The sequence below is a fragment of the Salvelinus alpinus genome, chromosome 10 (assembly GCF_045679555.1).
Source record: "Salvelinus alpinus chromosome 10, SLU_Salpinus.1, whole genome shotgun sequence".
Taxonomy (NCBI): Eukaryota; Metazoa; Chordata; class Actinopteri; order Salmoniformes; family Salmonidae; genus Salvelinus; species Salvelinus alpinus.
Window position 1 is genome coordinate 73,509,666 of NC_092095.1, and position 13,371 is coordinate 73,523,036.

Here is a 13,371-nt window from a genome sequence, read left to right on the forward strand (position 1 = left end):
CACCCTGCACATTGATCCTGTATTACCACCCTGCACATTGATCCTGTATTACCACCCTGCACATTGATCCTGTATTACCACCCTGCACATTGATCCTGTATTACCACCCTGCACATTGATCCTGTATTACCACCCTGCACATTGATCCTGTATTACCACCCTGCACATTGACCCTGTATTACCACCCTGCACATTGACTCGGTACTGGTACTCCTTGTGCTACTATTACTTTCGAAAATATTTCCCTTTATTTATTAACTGTGTGTTATTGGAAGGAAGCGTTTCACTGTAAAGTCTACCAGTTGTTATATTTATTAACTATTTATTTATTTATTTTATTTTTATTTTACCGTTATTTTACCAGGTAAGTTGACTGAGAACACGTTCTCATTTGCAGCAACGACCTGGGGAATAGTTACAGGGGAGAGGAGGGGGATGAATGAGCCAATTGTAAACTGGGGATTATTAGGTGACCGTGATGGTTGAGGGCCAGATTGGGAATTTAGCCAGGACACCGGGGTTAACACCCCTACTCTTACAATAAGTGCCATGGGATCTTTAATGACCTCAGATAGTCAGGACACCCGTTTAACGTCCCATCCGAAAGACGTTACCCTACACAGAGCAGTGTCCCCAATCACTGCCCTGGGGCATTGGGATCTTTGTTTAGACCAGAGGAAAGAGTGCCTCCTACTGGCCCTCCAACACCTCTTCCAGCAGCACCTGGTCTCCCATCCAGGGACTGACCAGGACCAACCCTGCTTAGCTTCAGAAGCAACCCAGCAGTGGTATTTCAGTGTAAAGTCTACACATTGTATTTGGCGCATGTGACCAATCAAATGTGATTCAACTCGCAAAAACAAAAACCATTTGTATTTACCATTCACACCATAGTAACAAAAATAGATAACATAGAAACAACTGAATGTGTCTGAATATTAGTACACATGTAGAAAACTGATTATCATTACATTCAGCTTCAAAACAGGAGAGCAACCGTGAAATTGTATCTGATGCAACCTCACTGCCTGCACTGAAGTCCATTGACTCAGACAGAGTTGCCGCCGCCATTTTATCAGCTCGTAAAAAAACATTACACAACAAAACAATAACATGTAAAACGAACTCAGAAATCTCAAACACATGGATTCTTTATGAATTTATCTTGACGAAATAATGTATATTCATTAACTCAGACAAACCCAGTCTCTAACGATGTGACTTAACACGTTCTTCACTCACTCGGTTTGACACAACAAAAACGTCATAAAACCTTTACCAAACGTGACAATACCTAGACGGATTTGCTACCTAACATGTTATGACATGTTCGTTCGATATTATAAAGTGTAAACGTGCTATTACATACCTGTAGTAATACATTTGAAACGGACACAAAAGCTATCGTCTTCATAGCACAGTTCTAGTGCTCCTTCTTCTTCTGAGGTTTTAACGGCAGTTGGCATCCAATGCATGTTGCATTACCGCCACCAACTAGACTGGAGTACAACTCCTTAATACTTCGCTTGGAAAAATAAACAAATACGCGACTATCTACACTCACAAATATACCACCCTACTCCACTATTTAAATCTATTTAGTGCTATCTCAGGCCAACAACCTGAAAGGATGGGACACCACCACTTAACATACCCTGTAACTCTTTTGATGTCAAGTCTCGCACACACAAATACCTCTCTGCAGCTGCCACCAGAACCTCAGTTTTCAGCTACCTACATTCCATCCCTTCAGTACAGTTGATAACCATTGCTATAAATGACAAAAATCCAATCTTACCGAAAAATATATCACTTGTTGGTTTAACACCTCTGTACTGGTACAAATCTACTACTCACACCGCTCCTCCCAGAATTCGTCCCCCTTGACCCGTCTTACTCTACTTTCTTCACTGCCTCAGCATATGACAACTTCTGCACTACCCTAACCCTGGAAACCTCAACCTGCCTCTCTCGCACAGGACATTTCTGATCCCCAGCCCCATGGGAACCCTTACAATTAACACATACCACTACTTTCCCCAATGCTACACATTCCTTTGTCTCATGCCCTTCTGCACACTTCTCACACCCAGGAACCTCCCTCCAAAACACTGCTGCCACATGCCCATAACCTTGACACCTGTAACAACGTAATGTATTCAGCACAAAAGCTTGTACAGGATAACTTATATATCCTAACGTCACTTTTAGTGCTAGTTCTTCTTCAATGTTTTATTTCAGGCTTCACCTATTGGTGTATCTCTACCAACTAGAGTACCGGTAGTGAATAAAACATTTAAATATCAGTCCTCCCGAGTGGCACAGTGGTCTAACGCACTGCTGTTAGCTGTGCCACTAGAGATCCTGGTTCGAGTCCAGGTTCTGTCACAGCCGGCCACGACTGGGAGACCCATGGGGCGGTGCACAATTGGCCCAGTGTAATCCAGGAGAGGGTTTGGCCGGCAGGGATGTTCTTGTCCCATGTGGGTAGTTGTTTTGTGTGTCTTCACCTTACAGAACTGTTTCGTTTCGTTCACTCTCTTGGTTGTTTTATTTGTTATTGCAGTGTTCAGTTTATTTATTAAAATTAACATGGACACTTACCACACTGCGTTTTGGTCCGATCCTTCCTATTCCTCATCCGACGATCGTTACAGGTATGCCATCAAGCCCTGGGTTTTTTCCAGACTGAAAGGATTTAATTGCTTCAAAAAGTTCTTCCTCTGTAATTTGGCCTTTGCACTGATCTTTCTGTACATTTGTTAATTTTCAATTTTTTTATATTATTTGGAAAGAATTCCTTACCATAACACATTGTGATCCAAGTGTGGCGTAGCAGTCGGACGTGTCTTTGTTTTGTCCTGTCCTGTGTAAATAGTCTTCGTATTTTTCGTATACATTTCGTATATATTTTAATTTCACTTTCCATCTAGGAACTGAATATACATTCCTACACTCCGCCTCACCCAATGTGGTACGGACCTGCTATTCTTTTTATACTTTAGAACCGTAACCCCAATCAGAAGCTAGCCAGATAACTAGCTACTAGCTAGTAGTCAGTTAGCCACTGCTGCGGTCTTCACCCTCAACTCGGACACAGCCAGCTTCAATACCGGGCCAATACCTGCCAGTCTGCAAGCGCGATATCAACCCAGAGCATACAGGACTGCTTTTTCTCTACCACATCACCGGATTCCTGACGCAAGCTCTGGACAATTACACCGTATCATCACAGCTAGCTAGCTGCAACCGAGTGGCTACTACTGGCTAACACCTCTGTCCCGAAGCAAGCACCAGTTAGCCTTGAGCTAGCCTCGAGCTAGGCCCATCTGCCGGCTAGCTGAAGAGGTCTACCAGCGAATTCTTGGGCTACAATACCAGCTACAAGCTAATTTAGCCATTTTTTTTTGCCGCTGCTAGTAGCTTCTACCTTCTGCACAGACACCAGCCCTGTTATTAGCCTGGATATTACTCACCAATTTACCAGCATCGGACTGTCTCTCGACAACAACGCCGGATTCCTGCCGTAATCCCTGAGCCACTGCTTCTGATCCTCACAGCTAGCTTGCGGCTAGCGCAGCTAGCGCCACTGCCACGAAGCTAGCACCAGTTAGCAAACACAATTCTACAATTCACAACCTCTCTTTCGCCATCGCCATCTGGCTTGGATTCTCTGTCGACACGACCACGTCTGAGCAGACCCCCTCCGTCTGAGCAGACCACCCACCGGGCTACTAACTTTAAACGCCGCGTGCTAGCTTAGTGGAGGCCTCCCTGCTCCATCTACGGCTGCCCCCTGGACACTATGATCACTTGGCTACATAGCTGATGCATGCTTGACTGTCCATTAATTCACGGTACTCCATTCTGTTTATTTGTGTTTTATCTGTCGGCTCTGTGCTTTAACTCAGGATCTGTGTGTAGTTAATCCGACCCTCTCTGCCTAGTCGTCGCCATTTTTACCTGTTGTTGCTGTGTTAGACTAGCACCCTGTTATTGCTGCTGTTATCTTACCTGTTGTTTTAGCTAGCTCTCCCAATCAAGACCTGCAATCACTTTATGCCTTATTGTATGTCTCTCTCAAATATCAATATGCCTTGCATACTGTTGTTCAGGCTAGTTATCATTATCATTGTTTTGGTTTGCAATGGACCCTGTAGTTCCACTCTCCGTACCTCTGATACCTCCTTGGTCCCACCCCCCACACATGCGGTGACCTCACCCATTGAGACCAGCATGTCCAGAGATACAACCTCTCTTATCATCACCCAGTGCCTGGGCTTGCCTCCGCTGTACCCACGCCCCACCATACCCCTGTCTGCACATTATGCCCAGAATCTATTCTACCACGCCCATAAATCTGCTCCTTTTATTCTTTGTCCCCAACGCTCTAGGCGACCAGTTTTGATAGCCTTTAGCCGCACCCTCATCCTACTACTCCTCTGTTCCTCGGGTGATGTGGAGGTAAACCCAGGCCCTGCATGTCCCCAGTCACCCTCATTTGTTGACTTCTGTGATCGAAAAAGCCTTGGCCTCATGCATGTCAACATCAGAAGCCTCCTCCCTAAGTTTGCCTTACTCACCGCTTTAGCACACTCTGCCAACCCTGATGTCCTTGCCGTGTCCGAATCCTGGCTTAGGGAGGCCACCAAAAATTCTGAGATTTCCATACCCAACTATAACACTTTCCGTCAAGATAGAACTGCCAAAGGGGGAGGAGTTGCAATCTACTGCAGAGATAGCCTGCAAAGTTCTGTCATACTTTCCAGGTCTATGCCCAAACAGTTCGAACTTCTAATTTTAAAAATTAATCTCTCCAGAAATAAGTCTCTCACTGTTGCCGCCTGCTACCGACCCCCCTCAGCTCCCAGCTGTGCCCTGGACACCATCTGTGAATTGATCGCTCCCCATCTAGCTTCAGAGTTTGTTCTGTTAGGTGACCTAAACTGGGATATGCTTAACACCCCGGCAGTCCTACAATCCAAGCTTGATGCCCTCAATCTCACACAAATCATCAAGGAACCCACCAGGTACAACCCTAAATCCGTAAACATGGGCACCCTAATAGACATTATCCTGACCAACCTGCCCTCCAAATACACCTCTGCTGTCTTCAATCAAGATCTCAGCGATCACTGCCTCATTGCCTGTATCCGCCACGGGTCCGCGGTCAAACGACCACCCCTCATCACTGTCAAACGCTCCCTAAAACACTTCTGCGAGCAGGCCTTTCTAATCGACCTGGCCCGGGTACCCTGGAAGGATATTGACCTCATCCCGTCAGTTGAGGATGCCTGGTCATTCTTTAAATGTTACTTCCTCACCATATTAGACAAGCATGCTCCGTTCAAAAAATGCAGAATCAAGAACAGATATAGCCCTTGGTTCACTCCAGACCTGACTGCCCTCGACCAGCACAAAAACATCCTGTGGCGAACTGCAATAGCATCGAAGAGCCCCCGCGATATGCAACTGTTCAGGGAAGTCAGGAACCAATACACGCAGTCAGTCAGGAAAGCAAAGGCCAGCTTTTTCAAGCAGAAATTTGCATCCTGTAGCTCTAACTCCAAAAAGTTCTGGGATACTGTAAAGTCCATGGAGAACAAGAGCACCTCCTCCCAGCTGCCCACTGCACTGAGGCTAGGTAACACGGTCACCACCGATAAATCCATGATAATCGAAGACTTCAACAAGCATTTCTCAATGGCTGGCCATGCCTTCCTCCTGGCGACTCCAACCTTGGCCAACAGCCCCGCCCCCCCCCCCGCTGCTACTCGCCCAAGCCTCCCCAGCTTCTCCTTTACCCAAATCCAGATAGCAGATGTTCTGAAAGAGCTGGAAAACCTGGACCCATACAAATCAGCTGGGCTTGACAATCTGGACCCCCTATTTCTGAAACTGTCCGCCGCCATTGTCGCACCCCCTATCACCAGCCTGTTCAACCTCTCCTTCGTAACATCTGAGATCCCCAAGGATTGGAAAGCTGCCGCGGTCATCCCCCTCTTCAAAGGGGGAGACACCCTGGACCCAAACTGTTACAGACCTATATCCATCCTGCCCTGCCTATCTAAGGTCTTCGAAAGCCAAGTCAACAAACAGATCACTGACCATCTCGAATCCCACCGTACCTTCTCCGCTGTGCAATCCGGTTTCCGAGCCGGTCATGGGTGCACCTCAGCCACGCTCAAGGTACTAAACGATATCATAACCGCCATCGATAAAAGACATTACTGTGCAGCCGTCTTCATCGACCTGGCCAAGGCTTTCGACTCTGTCAATCACCATATTCTTATCGGCAGACTCAGTAGCCTCGGTTTTTCTAATGACTGCCTTGCCTGGTTCACCAACTACTTTGCAGACAGAGTTCAGTGTGTCAAATCGGATGGCATGTTGTCCGGTCCTCTGGCAGTCTCTATGGGGGTACCACAGGGTTCAATTCTCGGGCCGACTCTTTTCTCTGTATACATCAATGATGTTGCTCTTGCTGCGGGCGATTCCCTGATCCACCTCTACGCAGACGACACCATTCTATATACTTCCGGCCCTTCCTTGGACACTGTGCTATCTAACCTCCAAACGAGCTTCAATGCCATACAACACTCCTTCCGTGGCCTCCAACTGCTCTTAAACGCTAGTAAAACCAAATGCATGCTTTTCAACCGTTCGTTGCCTGCACCCGCACGCCCGACTAGCATCACCACCCTGGACGGTTCCGACCTAGAATATGTGGACATCTATAAGTACCTAGGTGTCTGGCTAGACTGCAAACTCTCCTTCCAGACTCATATCAAACATCTCCAATCCAAAATCAAAGCAAGAATCGGCTTTCTATTCCGCAACAAAGCCTCCTTCACTCACGCCGCCAAACTTACCCTAGTAAAACTGACTATCCTACCGATCCTCGACTTCGGCGATGTCATCTACAAAATAGCTTCCAATACTCTACTCAGCAAACTGGATGCAGTTTATCACAGTGCCATTTGTTTTGTTACTAAAGCACCTTATACGACCCACCACTGCGACCTGTATGCCCTAGTCGGCTGGCCCTCGCTACATGTTCGTCGTCAGACCCACTGGCTCCAGGTCATCTACAAGGCTATGCTAGGTAAAGTGCCGCCTTATCTCAGTTCACTGGTCACGATGGCTACACCCACCCGCAACACGCGCTCCAGCAGGTGTCTCACTGATCATCCCTAAAGCCAAAACCTCATTTGGACGCCTTTCCTTCCAGTTCTCTGCTGCCTGCGACTGGAACGAATTGCAAAAATCTCTGAAGTTGGAGACTTTTATCTCCCTCAACAACTTTAAAAATCTGCTATCCGAGCAGCTAACCGATCGCTGCAGCTGTACATAGTCCATCTGTAAACTACCCACCCAATTTACCTACCTCACCCCCCATACTGCTTTTATTTATTTACTTTTCTGCTCTTTTGCACACCAGTATCTCTTCTTGCACATGATCATCTGATGATTTATCACTCCAGTGTTAATCTGCTAAATTGTAATTATTCGATTTATTGCCTACCTCATGCCTTTTGCACACATTGTATATAGATTCTCTTTTTTTCTACCATGTTATTGACTTGTTTATTGTTTACTCCATGTGTAACTCTGTGTTGTCTGTTCACACTGCTATGCTTTATCTTGGCCAGGTCGCAGTTGCAAATGAGAACTTGTTCTCAACTAGCCTACCTGGTTAAATAAAGGTGAAATAAAAAAATAAATAATCTTCATTCAGCGGGAAAGGATGAGATGGAAAAGAGAACATCTGCCTAAAATAATTAGCTTCCTCTTTTAAAATATCATTCGGAGAATCATAGATGACTCCGTCTTCAGTAACGAGTTTCTGCAAATTATTTTTGTTAGCGTTCCTGTATTGGAGATTCAGGAAGAATTTAGTGCATTTTTCTCCATATTCCATCCAGTTTGCTTGATTTTTGTAATAGATTACATTAGATCGTTCTTGAATAAGTTCCTCAAGTTCTTTTTGTTTTTCCTCTAACTTATTTTGTATCTCTGTAGTATCCTTTTTATTGCTATCTACCTGTACTATTAGTTCATGGATTTCCCTTGTTAGTCTTGGCTCTTTAGCCAGAAACTGCTTTTTTATTATTGATGAATATTGAATTGAATGACCCCTTAAGGTATATTTAAAGGTATACCAAACGGATTTGCTGAACCTATATTATACTGGGAAAAAATCTGTTATAAATTATTTTGTCTTAGTTAAAAATAAGTTGTCCTCCAGTAAACTTTGATTAAATTTCCAATATCCACGTCCACGTGGAAAACCTATAAGAGTTATGTGAATGCCAATTAGATGATGATCCGATCGCATTCTGTCTCCTATTAAAACTTTTTAAACCTTTGATGCAAGAGAGAAAGAGACAAGAAAGTAGTCAAGACGACTAGCTTGATTAAGTCTCCTCCATGTATATCTCACTAGGTCGGGGTTTTTTAGTCTCCAAATATCCACTATTTCTAATGTGTCCATAATATTTCTGATTTCCTTAAAAGCACGGTGATGATAGTTTGTAGAGTGATTAGCTTTAGGGTCCATTGAGGTACTTAACACTGTGTTATAGTCTCCTACCATAATGATTAGATCATCTGTTGCCTGTAAGTTCAATAAATTGGTATAAATGTTCTCGAAGAAATGTGGATCATCCTGATTTGGACCATATAAATTAATGAGCCAAATCTCTTTTTCGTCCACTTTCATATTCAAAAGGATCCACCTTCCTTGCAAATCATTCCTGATTATTTGCACATTCAGATCGAAATGATTGTTAATTAATGTCATCACACCCTTTCCCCATTCCTTTTCCCACGCAACTTCGTCTAAGGATGTAGAGTGAGTTTCCTGTTAACAGTATATGTTATATTCTTTTTCTTTTAGCTATGTAAAGACAGATTTTTTTTTAATAATCTGCTAAACCATTACAATTATATCTGGCTATACATATTTCACCCCTTACTGTAACTAGATACTATTCTCAGTCAAAATTGACCATAATTAGTGCTTGTAAAGTTACTGCCATCAGAGGTATTATGAAGGTCAAAACTAGAGCTTTCAAATGTGTGATATTTAGAATTCAAGAAAAAGGTTCTAGCAATATTTGTTTTATTCCCTTGCCTGTTTGCCTGTGAGCCAATGCCACAGATGTTAGAAAATTGAGACAAGATATTATGTGTGTGGCAAATCTGAGTAGGTTGATGTGTATGATATTGGATGGGATATAGTGAGAGTGTGTACGATGTCTGTATAAGAGTAAGACTATAATCTGTGCTGTCCAAATAAATAATAACTCTGCCAATTTGCATGGTTGAATGTCTATGTGTGTAACATGTAGTGCGTATAGCCTTGATATTCATGATGATAATTGTAATCCATATCGTATCACCATCATAGTTGCATCATAATTACCTTTAACATAATTGAAAAATATAGCCCAGCATTTCCATAGCAGTTGACGTTTCACATGATCATGAAAGAGACCTTGCATTACTCTAGAGACGGCTTCACTACAGAACAAATGTTTTCCGTACAATATGTTATTATTCCCCAATGCCCCTATTCTGATATCTTCCCCTTGCTTGTTGTAAACATATATAAACGTGTAGACAAATACATAAAAAAAATAGACAAACAATAAACACATTAAATCATAAAACAGTTCTCAACAATAGAGAGAAAGGGAGAGAAAAGAGAGAGAGAGAGAGCGAGAGAAAGAGGAGAGCGAGATCAGGTGTGTGTGTATGTATAAGTCCGTATGTGTAAGCAAGCATGTAATTGAGTATGTGTGTGTTCATATCCACTTCATAATGTTCAGATAATTTTACAGTTCCCATACCTTCTATTGTTTTCTCGTAACCTGAAGTCCCTGTAGAATTTAGTACAGCCACGTTGTTATGGAGCTGGAATAGCTGTCCATCTATAAAGAGTTGGTCCACAATGATAAAGGCACGCCTACCATCCTTCCTTTGTTGTCTTTGTACCGGATACAGTCTCTTACGTCGTTGGTTTATCTCCCTTAGAAATTGGTCATTGAGACCGAATTTGGTCCCTTTAAACTCCCTTCCTCTGCTTTTGATCAGCTCCTTTTCTTTGGTAGTGTTCAAATTTTGCGATGATCGGTCGGGGACCCTTGGTCTTGTCGCTCCGAGCTCCAAGTCTGTGTACTCGGTGGAACGCCACCTTGTTTACAGACTCTATGGGAAGTTTCAAGGTGGATTGCATGAATTCTCTGATCGCGCCCTCTGGATTATTGGATGCGTCCTCAGGAATCCCAGAAAAAAATAAGATTTTCACGCATGTCTAGTAGCGACTCCATCACCCTGTTTTCCCTGAGTAGACAATCCATGTTGGAATCGTGGATTTTTACCTTGGCTGTGAGTGTCTTGTTTTTCTCTTTGGAGCGTGAGAATTACACTCTGGCTGATCTCCAAACTCCCCCTCAGCCCTGCTAAGTAAATCGTCCGTGTCTGTAGATGAATCTGTTTTTCTTTTTTTTGTCGGGTTAAAGTTATTTTGTGAGGTGGTCGGATCTTTCCACGAAGGAGTATGTTGTTCCTCCATAGCGTAAAGCTGTTGATACTCGTCGATTTCCCTCAGGATCTCCTGCAACCAGGTGTTTTACCAAAAGATAACAATGAGTCTTTCCCACGACGACGACAGGTGTCTGTAGTACAGCCAGCTAGCACTCACTGAATCCACGCAAAACAAAGGAACACAAACTTGCAGTCCCAGCCGTAAAGGCTAACCGCGTCGTGGAATCCTTAGCAACAAAACGTTTGTTCGGATTAAAATTGATTTAATGAAAATGTTTTAATGTAAACAACAAACCGAGTGTAGACAGTACAATGTCCTGTTGCGCGCTCTGATGACGTTTTGACGCTGCATCACCACTTGGTATAGCAACTGTTCGGCATCTGACCGCCTAAACCAAATACTTTTAGACTTTTACTCAAGTAGTATTTTACTGGGTGGCTTTCACTTTTACCTTAATAGGAAAGGACTCAAGTATCTTTACTTTTACTCACATATGACAATTAGGTACTTTTTCAACCACTGCCTGCAATGCTTCCAATGTTAATTCCTGAACTCCCAAAAACCTTTCAGCAGCACGTACAATTCATCTTTACAATCAGTATCCTTCAACTGGTGAACGACGTCAGGAATCTCAACAGGTTGCAGGTCATCCACTGCCATAGCTTCCTCAGCACCAATTGCTCTTTCAACTATTCCCCGCGCCACCCAGTAGGAGAACTACTGTACAGTCGTGGCCAAAAGTTTTGAGAATGACACAAATATAAATTTTCACAGTCTGCTGCCTCAGTTTGTATGATGGCAATTTGCATATACTCCAGAATGCTATGAAGAGTGATCAGATTGATTGCAATTAATTGCAGACTCTCTTTGCCATGCAAATTAACTGAATCCCCCAAAAACATTTTCACCGCATTTCAGCCCTGACACAAAAGGACCAGGTGACATGTCAGTGATTCTCTCGTTAACACAGGTGTGAGTGTTGACGAGGACAAGGCTGGAGATCACTCTGTCATGCTGATTGAGTTCGAATAACAGACTGGAAGCTTTAAAAGGAGGGTGGTGCTTGGAATCATTGTTCTTCCTCTGTCAATCATGGTTACCTGCAAGGAAACATGTGCTGTCATCATTGCTTTGCACAAAAAGGGCATCACAGGCAAGGATATCGCTGCCAGTAAGATTGCACCTAAATCAACCATTTATCGGATCATAAGAACTTCAAGGAGAGCGGTTCAATTGTTGTGAAGAAGGCTTCAGGGCACCCAAGAAAGTCCAGCAAGCGCCAGGACCGTCTCCTAAAGTTGATTCAGCTGCGGGATCGGGGCACCACCAGTACAGAGCTTGCTCAGGAATGGCAGCAGGCAGGTGTGAGTGCATCTGCACGCACAGTGAGACAAAGACTTTTGGAGGATGGCCTGGTGTCAAGGGCAGCAAAGAAGCCACTTCTCTCCAGGAAAAACATCAGGGACAGACTGATATTGTGCAAATGGTACAGGGAATGGACTGCTGATGACTGGGGTAAAGTCATTTTCTCTGATGAATCCCCTTTCCGATTGTTTGGGGCATCCGGAAAAAGCTTGTCCAGAGAAGACAAGGTGAGCGCTACCATCAGTCCTGTGGCATGCCAACAGTAAAGCATCCTGAGACCATTCATGTGTGGGGTTGCTTCTCAGCCAAGGGATTAGCTCACTCACAATTGTGCCTAAGAACACAGCCATGAATAAAGAATGGTACCAACACATCCTCTGAGAGCAACTTCTCCCAACCATCCAGGAACAGTTTGGTGACGAACAATACCTTTTCCAGCATGATGGAGCACCTTGCCATAAGGCAAAAGAGATAACTAAGTGGCTCGGGGAACAAAACATCAATATTTTGGGTCTATGGCTAGGAAACTCCCCAGACCTTAATCCCATTGAGAACTTGTGGTCAAGCCACAAGAGGCGGGTGGACAAACAAAAACCCACACATTCTGACACACTCCAAGCATAGAATGGGCTGCCATCAGTCAGGATATGGCCGAGAAGTTAATTGACAGCATGCCAAGGCAGATTGCAAAAGTCTTAGAAAAAGAAGGGCCAAAACTGCAAATATTGACTCTTTGCATCAACTTCATGTAATTGTCAATAAAAGCCTTTGACACATATGAAATGCTTGTAATTATACTTCAGTATTCCATAGTAACATCTGACAAAAATATCTAAAGACACTGAAGCAGCAAACTTTGTGGAAATTAATATTTGTGTCATTCTCAAAACTTTTGGCCACGACTGTACAGTTTCTTGATGTGGATGTTCCCTGTTAAAATAAAAATTGATACACGCCATTGGTCAGTTCCGGTGTTATGAAAATGATGGACACAATTTGTTAAAAAAAATAAGTATTTATTTAACTAGGAACATAGCATACATAACAGGTTAGGATAATTAAAGTGGCAGGTTAGGATAATTAAAGTGGAAGGTTAGGATAATTACCGTGGCAGGTTAGGAGACTGAGGTTAAGGTTAGGAAAAGGGTGAGGGTTAGGGATTTGTTTACCATGCAGGTTTGGATAACTAACGTGGCGGTTAGGAGACTGAGATTAAGGTGAGGAAAAGGGTTAGTTTTAGCTACAATGCTACATTTGTCAACAACTGTTGTCCCAACGCAAAAGAAACGGACACAAACCAATGGGGAGCATCAATTGGTGTAAACTAGATATCATGAAACACCCGATATCAGAGAACTCCCCTAATTGCGGTCTGCAATTACACCCTTCTCGGATCAAGGGGGCAGGCTTCCAGTCTATCAGCATGCTTTCCACTGTGCTCAGAGGGCATTTTC

At 43.7% G+C, this 13,371-nt stretch overlaps 3 protein-coding genes across 5 annotated transcripts in view; 1 reads left to right on the forward strand and 2 right to left on the reverse strand.

Moving 5' to 3' along the window:
• LOC139533030 (zinc finger protein 567-like) overlaps positions 1–1,491 on the reverse strand; it is a 48,587-nt gene extending 47,096 nt beyond the window's left edge. The window contains exon 1 of one of the 2 annotated variants that reach the window (XM_071331193.1): positions 1,370–1,491. In XM_071331193.1, the coding sequence (XP_071187294.1) occupies positions 1,370–1,414 (45 nt within the window). In that variant the 5' untranslated portion in view covers positions 1,415–1,491. The remainder of the gene's footprint in view (positions 1–1,369) is intronic. The other variant, XM_071331194.1, reaches the window with a different exon arrangement.
• LOC139533057 (zinc finger protein 135-like) overlaps positions 1–13,371 on the forward strand; it is a 545,377-nt gene that overhangs the window by 275,153 nt on the left and 256,853 nt on the right. The gene's annotated exons all lie outside the window — the stretch shown is intronic.
• The window catches only part of LOC139533035 (zinc finger protein ZFP2-like), a 70,143-nt gene that overhangs the window by 17,941 nt on the left and 38,831 nt on the right, over positions 1–13,371 (reverse strand). The window lies entirely within an intron of this gene.